This window comes from Trachurus japonicus, chromosome 7 (genome assembly GCF_045865225.1).
Source record: "Trachurus japonicus isolate A0001 chromosome 7, Traja_1.0".
In the NCBI taxonomy this organism is placed as follows: Eukaryota; Metazoa; Chordata; class Actinopteri; order Carangiformes; family Carangidae; genus Trachurus; species Trachurus japonicus.
The window spans coordinates 7,429,040-7,442,133 of NC_140913.1; the positions used below are offsets into that span (position 1 = coordinate 7,429,040).

Sequence of the window (13,094 nt, forward strand, 5' to 3'; positions counted from 1 at the left end):
CTGGTCCATTGAGTCCGTTTACCTTTTTGGTGAAATAATAATAAACAGATGAAATAATTGAATTAGAGATAAACCAAGTATTATCAGCTACTGACCATATAGTCCATTCAGCTTGTAAAAGACAGTAACAAACATACCTCTGGAGGATCTCCGCCCACAAACAAAACCCCTGGAGGATTTCTGTTTTTGCCTAAAAACAAAACAATGAAAAACATCTTAATATCATGACTTAGCAGACTAATCTATTAAACCATAACACTTTCTTTGACTGCACACAGATCTTACCGAATGGATATCGTTTCTTCCTGAGACAGTAAACCAGTAGAGCAATGACAATCAATAAAAAAAGCAGCAGCCCAGCTACACTGCCGATCACAATCCCTGTCAAATTTGAACTCTCCTCTTCTCCACATTCAGCATCACTCTCAGTAGTTCCTGCTTTTACCAGCTGACTTCCTGATTCACATCTGGAATGACAGAGAGACATTTTACAGGAAAATATACAGAAACTACAAATTCACTGCAGCTGTTAGAAACCTTGTATCTTAGTGTGATGTGAAGTGTCACTCACTGTGTGTGTGGTCGACAAGATGTAAATGTCCCATCAGAAAATGTTCCCTCTCTGCAGTCAGAGCACTCAGCGTCTATGGAGGCTGTTCCTGTACAAACACAAATAACACACATGTTGAAACTAGTTCATAATGTATCATGACATCATCACATTTCATAATTTAAAATTGAACATTTCTGTTTCAGTTTCCAAAGTGCCTGTTCATTCTTCAATATTTGATGAGATGTTCAGCTGCAGCTTTTTTCTCATAAGAGCAGAACAAGATGAATTTTTGATTCAGTGTAAAGGACAAAGTTTCATCAACTTCATAAACAAACCAACTAGTGTTTACTGTACACAACACTGATATTATCTACATGTTTAAGCATGAGTTAATTACGCCATTTTTCCTGTTTTTAAACCGTAACTTTAAACTTTTGTCCTTTGGGCAGCATAACTGCTAATGTGGGTTCACTGTTTCTATTTGTGGTTTACTTCCTGTCATTCTCTGTTTCTGCTCCATCCTAAAATGTTCCACCTGAGCCTAACCCTCCCTGCCTTTCTTGTGTATAGAAGTCTCTGCCAGTCCATCACTGTCCTCTTCCTGACTCTGTCCTGAGCCATGTTTTACTCTGTTTCCTGCATTTGGATTTTCTGTTTTTTTCCCCATCCGTGACCATGAGTGTCTTCCTGCTTGTTTTCTTGAATTGAAGAATATGAAAGACTGCTACGTGCTGCTCTCACATGCTTAGACACGTTAGTCAGTTTCTATTACAGCAGTGTGTTCTGTCTGCTCATTGGTCCGTTCTGCAGCAGGCAGATAGCAGCAATATCAAAAACTGAAATGTACCTTGTTTCATTTTCACTACTGTCAGGACAGAACAATCAAATGTTTTCAGTGACCTCAAACTCCTCAAACATGGAAAGACAAGACGGGTACAGCAAAATGAAACATTTGAGTGTGTGACCACAGATTAGACACATGGACAGTTTCACAGTTTATTTTCCTATCACTTAATGATATGCTTAACAACAGTTTACTGGGGACATGTTGAAAACAGAAACTCGTTCAATTTTCACACCATTTCTCAGCAGAGAGCCAATGTAAATATCAAATATGGCACAGTATGGTATGTTCTCTATTCCATTATAATTACATTTTTGGTATTTTACATGCACCACACATCACGAACCGGCTTTAGTATTTCTCCTCCATGCAGTCAGTTGATCATCTAAAAGCTGACAGTTACATATTGTATCAACTGCAACTTACATGTCTTTTTTTTATTTTAAAGCAGCTCTTGGTTCTATAGTAATACTTTAAAGCTTTAAAGTGCTCGGTTCACAGAGAAGTGCACACAGCGTGTATTTGGAAACTTAGCCTTAAAATGAGAAGTGAGGACTTTATTAGCTTTGTGATGTCACAACGAGACATTCACTGCCTTCAGCTTTGCCCCCAGTAACGTCCTTGAGACCAGTGATTCTGCAGGACTTTAATGAAGGTTAAATGAAATGAAAATAGCAGTAGAACCCTGGAAGATCTGATGTCTGAGTGTTAACCTGAAATCTATATTTTTTCATCTCAATACAGAACTCGTACTGGTGCTTTGTTCTGCCCATGAAAGAGTTTAATACCTACATTGACACTTTTCAGCAGTTTTGAGAACTTCTCATGTTTAATGTTTTATGAGTTCCATGTGGAGTAAAAATCAGCTGTTATTGTGGTTGTATGTGCAGACTGTAGTAGTTTACACCTGACCAGATCCAAAGCTTCAGTGTATAGCATATAGCTCTACACAAAATCCAGCCAGCATCAGCTCTGCTCATTTCAGCACTGACTGATCATGTGTATTATAGGTGAGTTTTACCAAGCTACAGGAGTAGACTATATTCTGTTACCTGTCATTAGTTTGGTCATGAGTAACTAGAAAAACAGTGAGCCAATCATCGAACTGAATCACAAACTTGGCTCATCAAATTGTTGTTAGTGGATCTTCAGGAAGAGGCCTGAGAGGGAAGATTGTAAAACTATTTGAGATGGTTTTTACTTCTTATAACTATAAATATTGGACCTTATAACCTACAGTGCAATCTTAAAGTCAGAAGAAGGGAACCAACCTTTTTCACTGATGAATTGTCCAGGAAGACATGTTTTGTGTTTCCTTGCTGCCAGACAGCTGTCCCCTTTAGGGTCTATACAGTAGTGTCCTTCCAGTGGTTCACAAACTGTATCAGATATAACTGTACATGAACTCTTTGTTCTCAGACCAGAACCTGTCAACACACAGAGGTTACACGTGGTTACATACAGAAAAAAAACATGTGTTTTCGTAAAAAGCCGTCATCATGTAAATGTCTCATAACTCTGTTTTGACTGGTCTTGCAATATTTCACAAGACTATTTCTCCATGAATCGAATCCTTATTATTATCAATGTAAAATTACTAACATCCATTTAACTCTGAATGAATTAAAGTTTTACTTCTTTACAGAGACTCTGTCAAATCAATCTTTACCAGTTGTCTCGTATCTCACACCGGGGGATCTGTAGTGATATTCTAATTTAATGATTTTAATTAAGTTTAGACAGACAGACAGTTTATTACAAACAATGAAAAAATATTAACAGAAATTTACCTGGATTGCAGCTTGTGCAAGAAAAACAAAGTTTAAGTTCAGTTGGTTGACTCACAAATGTTCCGTCAATACAGAGCACACAGGAAGTACTTCTGAACTCTGTGCAATCTGTTTGAACTCTACCTCCTGTTGAGAAGAAAACCAACAATGAATTTTCATACAGTATAATACATTACTAGGCCTACTGTGTGAAAAACTGTTAATTTGAAGGTAAAAATTGTAAAAAGGAAAAATGTCATTCTTCATGCTGCCAAAAAATCTGACTTTTCACAAGTCTTTTACTGACATGGCAGTAAAATGATGTCATTCAGTTGGATCTTACCAGCTGGACACATGGGACAACAGTGATGTCCTATCTGGTACTCTGCTGGAGGGCATGTGAGTGTGTTTCCTCTGAAGATTCTCACCATAAGTAGGGGAGAGCCGGGTCGATTGATACACTTTTCATTTAAACGTCTTTTTCAAAGATGACGTTATGTACACAAACATTTTTATCATGTGATCAACAACTCACATGTGTATTCTCTTAGTTACAAGTGTAATTTAACACATATGTTGGATGATCGCGCTGTTTTATAACTTTGAACGTAAGTTGACATTTGTCTCAAACGCCCCACCTATGCCTGTCGTTTGAGACACAGAGGAGGGACGGTTGAAACAGCATGTTTTAAACAGAAACTACTGACATTACTCTCGTTTTTATGCAGCATATCAGACAACATACTAGTGTACTCGTTATTGCCAAAATGTCACATAATTTCTCACAATATAAATAGGTCAAATAAATATTTTTGTCCCGTGCGCAATTGTCAAGATCCGCATTTCGATTAAACTCGCCTTTCTTCTTTTGTACGAGTTGTTGGACGACTGCATTTTCATTTTATTTACTTATTTCCCTGTTCTAAGTCATGTTTATGGAGACACAGTTGAACATGTTGTCATTTTACCCTCGGCATTTTCCCCTCACTTTGCTGAATATCTGTTGATTCATGTCATAAACACGTTTTGTTCATTAAAAATATCTGGTGTTTATTAAAAATATGTTGTTCATTCAAATCGGTTGTTGTTCATTGCAGAACAATAGGGTATTAATTCGGTGATTTATATACCTACAGATATTGATCGCGCAGTGTGACCACAATCACTACGCACGGAGGCGTGAGGGACATTTGAAACAGCTGTATCAATCGTCCCTGCAGCGACTACTGACACTTCAACCTGTTTTGGCTCTAAACTTCAAAACTATGACATTGCATAGTTTAGGACCTGTTTATGTACGAATTCATCTGTTGTTAGGTCATATTATTATTGCATGAAACACACAATACAACTTTTGATCACAAAAAAACTACCGCACGTAACATTTTACTTTCCGTAGTAAAAAACCGGTTCGCGCTAATAACTTTTGAATGGCGTGACGTAATTTCACAAGCTTTCCCAGGATTGGTCGGTGTTGAGTGCTGAACATAGTGACAAAATCTGACGGCTCAAGCTTGTGTGGTTTTCGAGGAAATCGCTGTGTATCAATCGTCCCGTGTATCAATCGACCCGGCGCTCCCCTATCTGTGAAGAACAACAAAATATTTTGTGTCAGTGAATTTTGACACAGGACTTGTTGTGATCAGATTTCACATCTCTGCTTTACATGCAAAGAAAAAAAACACAGTTTAACCTGCTATAGCCCAGTTGACTTCTGTCTACTATAAAACATACATGAGAAAGTTGTAACTAAAGATAATCATATGGATTCAGTCATTTCAAACAAGAAATGTTAAAGTTGCTGCACACGTGTGATAAGAGCTGTGACATCAAGATATTTCTAAAGAAAAAATAGCCAAGTCATTGTCAAAAAAATGTAAAACTTCCTAAAAAATTAATTCATGTCCATTTATCATTTGTTAAATGTTTGTTACCCACTATAAAAATAAAGATATATCACAGGGGTACTTTTTTTCCCTTTACCCTTTAAAACCTAGTATTCATAAGAGTAAAGCACTTTCACAAAAATGTAGCATGTAGCCTACTGTTGGGACTGTTCCTCAGAAACCTCTGCACTGACACTTACTGATGTTATGGAACAACAAAAGGAAAATGTGTTGTTCACTGCACTGATCTTAATCCATATCATTATTGTCTATCAAAATCTACCATTATATTTCTGCTGTGTGGGAGTTCCTCTTATCATTTAAACTCTAAACTTGGTTTATAATTAACAGGTGCTGGTGGTGAATTAAAGCCTGACTCATTTAAGTGTAGAGAGAGAATATGAAGCTGTAATGTAGCTGCACCCTGAAATCTCACAGTGCATAAGCACAGATGTTCAGATACTGGTAGTTCAGCTGATGTCAGTTCTGGCTTTGTGCCTTTATTATTGTCACAGCAAGAGAAGGTTAGTCAGAGACAGAGGACGTGACTTTCTGCTATGACCAACAGGCCACATTAAAACCAGGCTGTGGTTAGGAGCCTGCATGATACACACTGAAATCTACCATAAACACTGAGGAGCTCACAGTGTTTTTCAGGATCATGAAATGACTGAATGTGAGTGACAGGAAAACAGAGAGTCAGAAAAGAATAAGGTTAGGGTGGTGTTTAGCTCAGTTGGTAGAGCACCTGCCCCATGTGTTGAGGCTATAGTCCTCACTGCAGGCGACTCCGGTTCGAATCCCCGGTCGAGCGGTCCTATACTGTGTGTCACCCCCCCCCTCTGCCTCCCATTTCCTGCGTCTCTCTCTCAACTGGCCTGTATATTAAAAGGCAAAAAAGCCCAAAACGTACTTTTAAAAAAAAAGGAAAAGAATAAGGTTTACATAAATAGAGATGATGTAGACAAGCACCCTAATACTATACAGTGACACACAGCTTCCCGTGATGATCTACAATAAACTACTTTACCAGCAAAGTAGCAGCTGTCAGATGATTTCTACTAGACGTCATCTTAAATGGCAGCTTTGTTGTTTTCTTGCTCTGAAGACACGTCACTGAAATCTGGAGGAGAGCATCTGGAACAAAAAATACATTTTTACACTTTTTATTTATTTATTAATTAATGATAGGGATCTGGTTAAAGCTCAGCTACTAAAACATCGGTTTCTGTTCTGCTTTAACAAGAACTGGTTTGAACCAGTTTCAGCCAATGTTGAGAAAATAGGATCTACTGCTGGTAGTGGTTTTACAACAACTGCTCTGACCAAAGTCTGTCCACAGCTCTGAGACTAGTTAAACTATGTGAGAGCAAGCTTTACAACATTGCATGGACATGATACGTTGAAGATAAAGCATAGTGTGTGTCTCAAATAAGATTTTCACTGACCTGTCAAAGTGAAATTGAAAGTTTGCAGCGAACAACAGATTTGACCTGTTTTAACAGTGTTAGTTCTGCTCTGACTTTGTTAAAGGTGTACAGAAAAGAAAAATGAATTTGATTCCACTATGGGTCATAAAATTATAACTCATCTATCAGATGATGTAGCCCAAACTTTGTGCAAAATTCTATTTTCGAGTGAATCCGGGATGAAAGTGGGGTAGTTTTTTTTTCTAATTGGATAATGCAGGCATGCGTCATGTTGCTCACGATTCATCAGCCAATGCTTTTGGATCCGTCAATCAAACGACACACACACACACACACACACACACACACACAGCTCGGTCTCGCCCAAAACATTGAATATCCCGCCCGCTTGATAATGACCAATCAAATTTGTTTTCCTTACTCGGGTAAACTCGTGCGGCAACTCGTGGAAACTTGTAGAAGGAGGCGCAACAAACAGGACAAACGGCCATTTCTGAACACCTTTAAATGACCAACAGACTCCACAGATAGGCCTACTGAGGACATTTAATCTAAACTGGACACTGTCCATCAACAGGGCGTTTTCTTTGTTCTGTGGTCTCTATTGAATTTATCGATTTAAACCAACTCTAAGTAACTTTTCAACCTTCATATATGTTCATTATTATTTCTGTCAGAAGCTACCTTTAGGTAAGAGGATCTGCTGCTAGGTTTCACAGCTCATTGCTCAGATCAAAGTCTGTTCACAGTTCAACACACACAACTAGTTAATGTGTGTGAGAGCAAGTTTTACAACATGGACATGATAAGATTTCCAATAAGATTTTCACTGCCATGACACAGTGAAACTGAAACTTTGTAGCCTAGTAGTTTTACTTTAGGGTTGCCAACTTTATGGAATGAATATGGACAGGGGGCACTGGACGGGTGTGGGGGATAGCCTAACATAATTTTAATTTTTTAAATCATTATTTTATTATAGCGCTAAACAAAACAGTTACGTTATGATGGACACTGTCGAACAACAGGGCGTCTTCTCTGATCTTGAACTCTATTTAAGTGTATAACTTCTCAGACCGACAACTGCCCCCTTGGTTGGGACTCGGCGGCCGCCGGGAGAGTAGACTCGTCGGGTACTCTGATTGGCTGTGTGCTAGCTATGGCGATTCTGATTGGCGGTGCCCTAAGCGAATCAGCGCGGTGTGTGAGAGGGACGGAAGTGACCACAGTAAACAAACGTGTCCTAGCCTGTGCTACAGTAAAAATGGTATACAAAATAAAAAGAGGAGTAAAGCAATATATTAAGCGGCAATATATATTTAAACATCAAAGATGTTCAATCAAACCCACATAGTTTGAAACAACGTTCAAAACACACACAGCTCACAACTAAGCATATAAAGCCCGCTAGCTTAATGCTAACGTGTAATGTAAAACACCATAGACGGGCTAACAGAAATTAGCATCGGCTATCGCCAATTCGCGGCAACCGAGCCACAGCAGTAAGCTGCTAAAAACTGTTTTAATTTGTTTCACTTTTTCCTTTCTCCCGACGAGAGGCGACAGACTCGTCGGCCAAAGCCGTCGGCGTCGGGACGTGTCGGGAAGCGTCGTGGCGGTGTGTTCCTGGCTTTAAACCATGACAATTACTCCAAATCTGTTTATTCAAGGTAAAAATGTAGAAAAGTTAAGCTAAACGTCCTGTATAGTTTCTGCTGCTGGATCATAAAAAAAGTTTTAAATACATTTTGAATAAATATTTAAAATTATAAACTTAAAAACCTTAAACACACATTGGCACTGTTTATTTAAGGTAATAATGTAGCATGGTCAAGCTATAAATCCTGCATAGCCCCCCCGACCCCCCATGATCGTGTAAATAATCGGGATTTCAATATTGACCAAAATAATCGTGATTATGATTTTTGCCATAATCGTCCAGCCCTACTATAGATTTAATTTTTCTCCATCATTATTTCTGTCAGAAGCTGCTTTAACAGTTGAACAGCAGCAGCCTCAGACTGACTCCTTCTCTGTTACAGACAAAGCCGTGACCAGAGAAGTCGAGGACACACTGAAGTAACTTACAGACGGAAAAAAGGGCGGAAACCGAACAGACTGAAAAACAACAGACGTTACAGAACAGACCTGGCAGAGATCTTACAACCAACGAAGGAAACAATATTGTGCTGTGCAGTTTTATGAACCGACACATTACGAAGCATCGAGAGTTTTCACCTGCGATATAATAACATACCAAGATCAGTTCTTAACAGTGTGAATAAAACGACTTACCGTCGCTTATACAAAACATCGCCTTCTACGCAGGCTACTTCCTCATTAGTCGCAGGAGTACTTCACATGTCCTTGGAAATATGAGCTTCATTGGGTAAGTTTCGGGAAGAATTGAAAGGTGATATTAAAAGGTTTCTAGACACAGTGAGACACCGAGAAGTCCACTCCAATCCAGCTGCTTTATTCCAGTCTATTGTGTTAATAGGTGGGAGCTGGTCTGTGGGAAATAAAACACGTGGTTGGCCTAGTTACACCCCGCCAGATATGAAACCCTGCTACTTTGGTTTTGCGCACGAGGCAGTTTTCCAAGTTTCATTTCCACGACCATTTTTTTTTTTTAAACCTGTGTTGCGGCTCGTCAGCCCACGCTGTTGTTGAATGAGTTGTTGTTGTTGTTGTTTTTTTCAAATTTTTATTGAAAAAGTACAAAAATAAACAATACTGGCATTTTTCATAGTGCATATACCATAAGTGTCAAGGGAATGCCAGATGAACATCATTCAACATTAGTGCAAGTTAACTCACAATAGGAACATACACATTAGTGCTTCAATAGAATACATTTAGAGCAGTTGAAATAAAAGTAAAATTAAAATAAACATCTCAAAATAAATAGTCAAACATAAATTAAATATAAAATAGAATAAACATTGATTTCATAAGGGGGATTCAAATCAATTTTAGTTATTCATTTCAGTTGGGAAATTCTTTAAATTATTGCCATATTGGATTAAGTTTAAGTTCAACACCAGGATAGAGAAAAGAAAATTGAATTTGAGCCCACTGTGGGTCCTAACATTAGTGTAATAACTCATCTATCAGACAATGTAGTTCAAATTTTGTGCAAAATTCTATTTTTGATTAAATCTGGGGTGAACGTGTGGCGTTTTTTTTCCCGCATTTGATAATGCAGGCGCATGGATTATACGTCAGCCTGCTCACGATTCATCAGCCACTGATATTGGATCTGTCATCCGTCAATCAAACGTCTGAGACAACACACACACATGGAAGCTCGGTCTCGCCCCAAGCTTTGAATATCCGCCCGCTCCATAACGACCAATCAAATTCGTTTTCCTTACTCAGGTAAACTCGTGCGACAACTCATGACAACTCGGCGCGATAAACATGCCAAACGGCCATTTCTGTACACCTTTAAAGACAATAATAGTAATATAGCTGCAAGCAGCAATGAAGGGGTCAAGTAACAATAGGCCAGAGTAGCCATGGCAACGAGATAGAATTACGTCAGCACTTTAAACGAGTTTCACATGTGAAAATGGATAATGTGATTTTAACAACTTTCAAAATAGCAGCTAAATTCTGCTGTTTTCATTATATGGAGGTCTGACAGTATAAGCAGACATTTAAAGTATAGTAATTATAAAAAGTTAATACGTTTAAAATCCACACATGTGAAGAGAAAGCAGTTTAAACACAGCGCCCCCCGAGGTCAAGGTTACACTTTTTTGTGGTATCCCCAGGATGATATCATGAATCTATGGACCATGTTTTGCAGCCATGCTGTTGTATTTGGTTGGCCGTCACAGCCAAGCTGTTTTTAAATTTGAGAAGAATCTGTTTGACACATTTGTTCAGCTTGGTCTGAGTATCATACACTAAGTTTCATTAAGATTGGACAGAATATGTGTCCCCCTAGAGGTCAAAGGTCACAAGTTATTTTGGGTGTCCCCAGGATGATGTCATGAGTCTATATACCAAGTTTGGTTGAGATATGTTAAAGGGTTGCTAAGAAATGGGCTTAGCTACTTCCTGTTTGGCAACCTCAATGTCAAGTCTGATTGGCTGTCACGGCTAAGCGCCTTTGAATTTGAAGAAGATGCTGAATGCATTTGTGTGTCATGGTCTGAATATCATCTGGGCTACGTTTCAAGAAGATTAAACAAAATTTGTGACAAGAGAGGCCTTTTACAGGTTTTTGATCAAATCAAAGATGGCAGAAATCCAATAAGGTGGAAAAAGACATTGAGGATGCGTTTACCTCGGCTTGGCCTGAGGGCTCCAGTGATACATCGTTTGTGAAAACGGATGAACGGGTCAAAGTTAACCATTCATGCATGTCCAACTTTGACCTGTTGGTGGCGCTCTGGAGCTTGTGTTGCTTACACAGAAATATAACCTTGAACACACCACTTGAAACCAAGTAATGGGTGATCTCCTGTTAAATTATTACATTATTTGAGTATTATTACATTATCAGGTCCCTTGAAATGAAGGCTAACCTGATAATGTAATAATGTAATACTTTATTACATTATTAGTTAAGAGTGTATTACATTACTGGGAAATGCACTTTATTACATTATTGGGATGTTATTACATTATCAGGTTTTATTACATTTTCAATCCACTCAAGTGAATTTTTTTATTACATTATTGGGGTTATTACATTATCGGGGATTTATTACATTATCGGGTTCTACAAGCGCCCTAATGTGTGCCTAATGTGTGCCCTCCTCAGCGTTTGGACTTATAATATGTCTCAGAAAGACACTGTATCAAATCAGTATTGATTCTCTTTTTGTTGACACAGCAGCACTGTGACTGTCGGACTGTAGGGACCACAGGACGACCTCTTTATACTTCCCTTAATTTTCCTCACTTCTCTATTTATTCCACAATTGTCAGCAGCTATGGCTACTTTCAATGTAAATATATGTCCCACCAGTCCAGTGTGATCTCTGTTCCATTCCAACTGCTGTCCACACAACTGCATGACTATTTCTCCAATGGCACGATTGTAGTTTGCTCATTCATGGGTGGTGGTCTAGTACAATAATATGGAAGTCATGTTGCTGGAAAGTCCCAAACCCATAACATGTGGGCATCATCAGACACATCACTATTCCAGCTGGCACCGGTCTGCACAAAGAGAAAGTGAAAAGAATAACTATAAGCTTTGATACTCTGTTTGAAATACCCAAAATTAACAACCACTGTAGGCTATTCAGTGTGAGTGTGTTACGAGTTTCAATGTGTGTAACTGAAGTATGAATTTTGTTTACTCTCCTGGAAAACAGAATCATGAAGTCAGTGAGTGAAAGAGCGAACCGGCACCTTCTTCTCCGAATCTCTGATCTTTATTACAAAAATCACAGCATGAAATAATAAACATTCCCCAGTGTAAACATGTTTCAGTTTCAGTGTGTCCATTTATTGGTTTAAATTTAAATACATCAATGCAGTTATACTCTCCACATATCAATGGGCAACACTTCACACACACACATTCACAGAAATAATCATGTCTTTACAAAAATAAATATCACTCTTTCTTTCAAGTGCAATAATTCCAAAAAGACCAATGTTGTTTTAATCAAATATAGATGTATTTGTTTTAACTCAAGAAATCCACCATCATATTCATGTAATAATGCAGATCATAAACCCTCTTTGGCTTTAAATTAATATTTAAATGATTTTAGAGTCAAAACATGAAACCCAACACACACAGGGAAAACCATTCAACTCATGTGTCTTTGAACACACAGACCACCTAATTTCCTTTAACATTAAGGGCTCTATTTTCCTGGCGCAACTCAGGGGGGCGCAGCGAGTTCGAGCCCTGGCGCAGCTGGCGCAGTGGCATTTTCCTCCAGTGCAACAACGTGCGCAGCGGATTCGGTAAATTGGCAGACTGCTGTGCGCCGAGATGGGAGTGGTCGCGCAGCAGGGGGAGGTGTCGACAGATTCACCTTGGCGCAGTGACAATTTGTTGCCTACTCTCAGCGCAGCCAGCGGACTGGTATTTTGACTGCCCAGCGCGCAGTGCGCCCACGTCACCAAGACCTCACAGGCAGGTTTCCACAGTTCCAGGCACATTTAAATGCAATTAATAATAATAATAATAATAATAATCACAATAACCCCTATTTATTGTAACTATCTGAATCAGCACATACACGTATATCTATATAGATTGTCCCGTCACACTGATGGCAGATCAAAGGCTGTCGGCATGCGTAATGGAAACTCAGCCTGACTGAATTAACACAGATGAAACCAGGGAGGGACTGGGACTAAAAAGCAGCCGTGGATGTCCCAAGAGCAGGTGTTGACACTCAGGGCTGGACTGGGACAAAAATTCAGCCCGGGCATTTTCTGTCCAGACCAGCCCACTACATTATCACACAGCGTAGAAGTCCACAATTCTTGCGGCGTCTTCTCTAACGCATACTACAAAGGAGAGTCATATTCCTTGATAGCAGTTAACAAATAAAGCGTGTAGCTATGAACTCAAGGACTAAAATTGATCAATCAATACATCTTTAATCATTATAGTGTCAAATCACAACA

General features: G+C 38.9%; 1 protein-coding gene across 1 annotated transcript in view; it reads right to left on the reverse strand.

Annotated features, from left to right (window-relative positions):
• Positions 1-229: 229 nt before the first annotated feature.
• Positions 230-13,094, reverse strand: part of LOC146984111 (uncharacterized) — a 22,948-nt gene continuing 10,083 nt past the window's right edge. Inside the window, exons 3-8 of the mRNA XM_085783120.1 lie at positions 6,078-6,189; positions 3,510-3,589; positions 3,188-3,313; positions 2,669-2,824; positions 572-659; positions 230-467 (exon numbers count right to left, since the gene is read on the reverse strand). Of these exons, the coding sequence (XP_085639246.1) occupies positions 230-467; positions 572-659; positions 2,669-2,824; positions 3,188-3,313; positions 3,510-3,589; positions 6,078-6,189 (800 nt within the window). The remainder of the gene's footprint in view (positions 468-571; positions 660-2,668; positions 2,825-3,187; positions 3,314-3,509; positions 3,590-6,077; positions 6,190-13,094) is intronic.